Below are 5144 nucleotides of genomic sequence, written 5' to 3'. Positions count from 1 at the left end.
GGGACATAAGTGGACATAGGCCTGACTGACCAATTCCAAATGGGACAAACACAGCAGGAGGGAGCCTGGCCAAGAGGGAGCCTCCTGTGGAACAGGAGGGCTCGGCCAACCAGTCCAGCCAGGCCTGGCCAGAGGATGTGGTGAGGCATTCCATGACTCAGGAACTGACAGCCAAGCCGGACCAGGCCCCCATGAGCTGCTCAGTACAGGGGGGGAAGCACCCCCAAGCCCCACTTGCCAGCCCTTCCCCGCCCCAGAGCCACAGGAGCTGCCGGACCTGCTTCGTGCCTGACCATGGGCTCCTGTGCCGTGTCCTCCAGCACCTGGATGAGCACGGGGATGGCGGCCTCGTCCTGCATCTGGCCCAGACAGAAGGCCAGCTCGTGCTTCAGCAGCGCCGAGCCATCCCCGAAGGCGCGGCTGATCCAGTGCACGGCTGCAGGGCCACCCAGGTTCCTCAGGGTGAAGAGCGCCCGGAACCGCGCGGGCAGAGGCTGCGCCGCGTCCAGCAGCACGCGGCCGATGGCCTCCAGCTCCTGCTCCGTCACCATGGCGGGGGCACGGTCCGGTCACACGAAGTGCGCTGCGGGGGCTCCTCGGTCACCGTCCTGCGCGCAGGGAAGGGAGCGAGTCACGGGGAGCCCTCACCGCCACCGGGTCCCGGGGAACGGGACCTCGGGGCCGGGGCTGAGCCCACAGCGAGTGCTCGGATCCCAGTTCCCCAGATACCCGGGACGGACACGAACCCCCTGCCGCGATCGCGCCGGGCCGGGCCCGAGGGAACTGGAGCCCGAGGGGAGACACAGAGGGTCAGGGAGAAACAGAGGGACTTCCTGGATGGTGCCAGGGGGTCCGGGGGTGACCAGGGAGGACTGGAGGGGTTCCCGAATGGTGCCAGGGGGGGTGTCCGGGGGTGACCAGGGAGGACCGAAGGGACGGGGGGGATGTCCGCGGGTGACCAGGGAGGACCGGAGGGACTGAGGGGGTTCCAGGATAGTGCCGGGGCGGTCCGGGGGTGGCCGGGAGGTCCCAGCCATGCCGGTGCCACACTCACCGCGCGCCGCCATGTTGCCGCTCCGTCACGTGACCGCGCAGCGGCGCATGCGCAGCACGGCTCCGGAGGGGGCGCCGACTCCTCGGCCACCAGGGGGCGCTGCCTCCCCCAGCGCCGCCATTTCCCGGGAGGCGGGTCCGGCCCGGCGAGAACTGGGATGGGGGGAGCGGTGTGTGGGGGGGGAAGAGCCGGGCAGGGGGACAGGGACCCCCTGGAGAAGGGCCGGGGGTGCTCCAGGCTGGGCAAAGCCCAGAGAGGGAGCAGGATGGGTAAATCCCTCCAGAGAGGGGTGGGGGTGCCAGGCTGGGAAAACCCCTCTGGAGAGGTGCCAGGGGTGCCAGGCTGGGCAAAGTCCTCCAGAGAGGGGCCAGGCTGGGCAAGGCCCACCCTGAGACAGACCAGGGTGGGTAAATCCCTTCAGAGAGGGGCCGGAGGGTGCCAGGCTGGAAAAAAACCCTTCCACGGAGGGATCAGGGGCTGCCAGGGTGGGCAAACCCCTCTGGGGAGAGGCTGGGGGGTGCCAGGCTGGGCAAACCCCACCCTGAGAGGAGCTGGGGGGTGCCAGGCTGGGCAGCCCACCCCACTTGCTGCAGGAGTTTGCGGGTGCAGTTTCATTCCCTCGGCAAGTCACTGCTGTGCCTCTTCCTCCCCTTCCCCTCCCAGGTGTGTTTACGCAGCAGGTTTTGAACCTTCACAGGAGTTTTGCCTCATTTCAAGGCTCCTGCTGGTTTCGGCCCTGACGAAGGGGCCTCGGGACAGAGGAGAGGGAGACCTCCATTGCCCCATCTGCTCAGCCACGATCCCCACTTTGCTCCCACAGCACACACCACACCACTCAGATCCTGGCAGAGAGAGCAAGGGCACAAAATACATTCCACTGCCTGAAACCTGCACAGCAAACCCGGCACGAGCACGACACGGCCGCCCCTCCCCGCCCCAGGCCCGGATGGTGCGGCTGGTTGGGCTGCAGTCCTGGCACCGCTGGGCCAAAGTTTGCCAGAGTCTCGGAGCAGGGATGTGCAGGGATGTGCTGGGTGGCCCCATCAGCCCTCCCCGCAGCTCTCGAAGTACTGGCACATCAGCTCCCGCACTTGCTCGGCCCCGTTGTCCTCCATGGCAGCCGGCGCGGGCTGGCAGGGCTTGGGCAGCTCGGTGGGCTCGGCCCCCTCCAGCCACTCCTCGTTGAAGGGGTTGTCGTGGGCCTCGCAGACGTTGTGCAGGATGCAGCAGGCCAGGACCAGGGTGGGCAGCAGCTCCAGGCTGCAGTCGTCACACTTGAGGAGGATCTGCCAGCGCGCCTTGAGGCGCAGGAAGGCGTTCTCGATGACGCTGTGCGCCCGCCTCAGGCGGTAGTTGAACTGCAGCTGGCGCTGGGTGAGGTTCTCGTCCTCCTGGTAGGGCTTGAGGATCCAGTCCTGCAGGGGGTAGGTGGCATCGCCCAGCAGCACGTACTTCTGCGCCTTCCCCATGAAGTGCTTGGGAGGGTTGGGGCACAGCCGGCCCTCCTTGGCCAGCACCCACAGGCTGGAGCTCTCCAGCACCGCGCTGTTCTCCATGCTGCCCGGGAAGGCGGTGGACACGTCCCAGAACTGCCCCAGCCCGTCCACGGTGGCCTGTGTGAGGATGGAGTGCCAGCCCTGGCCGTTGCAGTAGTCGCTGGCGAGGCGCAGGGGCGGGTGGATGGGGATGTGCAGGCTGTCCAGCGCCCCGATGCAGTGGGGGAAGCCCCAGCGCGTGCGGAAGATCCGCACCATGTTCTCCAGCTCCTTCTCGCTGGGCAGCCGCAGGTAGAGCGGCTTCAGCAGCAGCACCACAGCGTAGCTCACCTCCCTCACGCAGCTCTGCACCGTGGAGGGCCCCACGCCGAAGAGCGGGCTCAGGGTCTGGTACCCCACGTTGGTGGCCAGGTGCCACAGGGCCACGGCCACCCTCTTCTCCAGGGGCAGGGTGGGGTGGAAGTGGGCGCTGTGCGGGGCCAGCCCGGGCCGCAGCTGGTTGCAGACGTAGAAGAAGGTCTCCTTGGACATCCGGAACTTCTCCAGCCAGTCCTGGGGCCCAAACTCCTTCAGGACCACCCGCTCCCACCAGTCCGAGCTCCTGAGGCTGGGCCAGGCGCGGGGGTAGAAGCAGCAGCTGGTTCTCCTCCGGTGAGCGATCAGGAGCTGCAGGGGGAGACAAGAGGGGTGTGAGAGGGCACCTCCCCATCCCCACCCCGCACCTCACCAGGATGCCCCTCTGCAGACCACCCAGTTCAAGAGACCTGCTCAAGGCAGGGGGTGACCCAGAGCCAGGTGGCCCGTGGTGCCAACCAGACAAACGCTGGGTCAAATCTTCCTCAGAAACCTCACTGCGAACCCCCCCCAGGCAGTAGTTGTGAGCCTGGACAAGATGCCCAAGCACTGCAGACAAGGAGCTTTCTGCAAAAGTGCCTTTTTGGGGTGCCCGCTCCCCCCGGGACTTTATATTTTAACTACTGTTCCCGGATTTCCTGCGACCAAGGGAACTGTGGGCTCAGCCCCGATTTGGAAGGGGGAGCGAGCACCCCTCAAAAGTGGAAGTCATGATTTGGAAAGGGGAGCTCCTGGTCCCTCCACAGGAATTGTTTTTCTGTTATTAAATTCTAAAACCAACTTTAAGCTGAAAAGAGGTTTTTTTCCCTTTCCTTGGCCACTGCCAAGGGCAGTGAGTCCCCCAGGTTCCCCCTCCCAAAGCTTGTCCTTGCTGCCCTGTATCACTTGTATATTCAGGCCTTTTGTATCCCCATCCTTTGTGTCCCCCACCTTTGATGTCACCCCCTCCTTCATGTCCCCATATCCTCTGCATCCCCCATCTTCTGTGTCCAGGATCATGTCCTGTGTCCTTCAAGTCCCCTGTCCCTCATGTCCCCCCATCCTTTGTGTCCCACAGAGCCCCCACATTCCCCATCCTTTGTGATGTGTCCATGTGTCCCTTCTGTCCCACATCTCATGGTTTGGGTCCCATATGTCCCCCACCCTTTATGTCTCACTTGTGACCTCCCCATGCTCCCCATCCTTCCCACCCCTGTACTTTGTGTCCTGCACCCCCTGCTCCCCATTTTCTGTGTCCCTGTGACCTGTGTACCCTTGTGCCCCACATCCCTCCTGTCCATGTGTTCCATGTCTCACACGTCCCCCTTCCTATGTGACCTCTGTGTGTCTCCCAAATCCCCCCATCCCCCTTATCCCTATGACCTCTGCGTGTCCCCATATCCCCTTTTTCTTTGTCCCCGTGTCCTCAGTGCATCCCCATGACACCCACACCCTTTGTGTCCCCGTGACCTCTGCATCCCCTGACACTCCCATCCTCCATGTCCCTGTGACTGCCTGTCCCCCATGTCCCCTCATCCTTTGTGTCCCTGTGACCACTGTGTGTACCCTCTATCCCCCCATCCTGCATGTCCCCGTGACCACTCCGTGTCCCTCATATCCCCATCCTTTGTGTCCCCATGTCCTCAGTGCATCCCCATGACACCCCCATCCTTTGTGTCCCTGTGACCACTGCGTGTCCCCCATATCCCCTCATCCTTTGTGTCTTCGTGACCTCCGTACATCCCCCGTGACCCCCCCATCCTCTGAATCCCCACAATCTCCCCGTATTCTCCCACCCTTTGTGTCCCCACAATCTCCCCGTATTCTCCCACCCTTTGTGTCCCCACAATCTCCCCGTATTCCCCCACCCTTTGTGTCCCCACGATCTCCACGTGTCCCCCGCATCCCCCCATCCTCCGTGCCCCCGTGTCCCCGCGGGCCGTGTCCCCACGTCCCCTCCGGTCCTCCCCCATCCCCGGCCGCGGCCCGGTCACCGTCATGAGCCGTTTCTGCCGCTGGCTGTAGTAGTGCCGGAGCCAGGCCCGCCGCTGCGGCCCGTCCCAGCCGCCGCCGGTGCCGGTGCCGCTCCCGGTGCCGTTCCCGGTGCCGGCCATGGCCGCCCCCCGCCGCCGCCGCCGCCGCCGGGCCAGCGCGCACAGCAGCACCAGGAGCCGCTCCCGCATTTTCAAATCGGGAGCCGGGGCCGCCCTGGAAGTGATCGGCCCGCGGGGTCACGGCGGCACCGGGGGCGGGACGGGGCG

At 65.1% G+C, this 5144-nt stretch overlaps 3 protein-coding genes across 3 annotated transcripts in view; all 3 read right to left on the bottom strand.

Moving 5' to 3' along the window:
• Nucleotides 1–1090, bottom strand: part of DOHH (deoxyhypusine hydroxylase) — a 3639-nt gene extending 2549 nt beyond the window's left edge. The window contains exons 1-2 of the mRNA XM_027705167.1: nucleotides 1055–1090; nucleotides 278–608 (exon numbers count right to left, since the gene is read on the bottom strand). Coding sequence (XP_027560968.1) covers nucleotides 278–551 — 274 coding nt within the window. The 5' untranslated portion in view covers nucleotides 552–608; nucleotides 1055–1090. The remainder of the gene's footprint in view (nucleotides 1–277; nucleotides 609–1054) is intronic.
• SMIM24 (small integral membrane protein 24) overlaps nucleotides 1–5144 on the bottom strand; it is a 19862-nt gene that overhangs the window by 7530 nt on the left and 7188 nt on the right. The gene's annotated exons all lie outside the window — the stretch shown is intronic.
• LOC113978327 (protein ANTAGONIST OF LIKE HETEROCHROMATIN PROTEIN 1-like) lies at nucleotides 1444–5066 on the bottom strand. The gene is made up of 2 exons (XM_027705175.1): nucleotides 4878–5066; nucleotides 1444–3216 (listed from the first exon to the last, which is right to left on the bottom strand). The coding sequence occupies exons 1-2, from the start codon at nucleotides 5064–5066 to the stop codon at nucleotides 2098–2100; spliced, it is 1308 nt and encodes a 435-aa protein (XP_027560976.1). The 3' UTR covers nucleotides 1444–2097.

This window comes from Neopelma chrysocephalum, unplaced genomic scaffold (genome assembly GCF_003984885.1).
Source record: "Neopelma chrysocephalum unplaced genomic scaffold, ASM398488v2 Primary Assembly neopelma1_320, whole genome shotgun sequence".
In the NCBI taxonomy this organism is placed as follows: Eukaryota; Metazoa; Chordata; class Aves; order Passeriformes; family Pipridae; genus Neopelma; species Neopelma chrysocephalum.
This window is presented reverse-complemented; position numbering and strand designations above follow the sequence as displayed.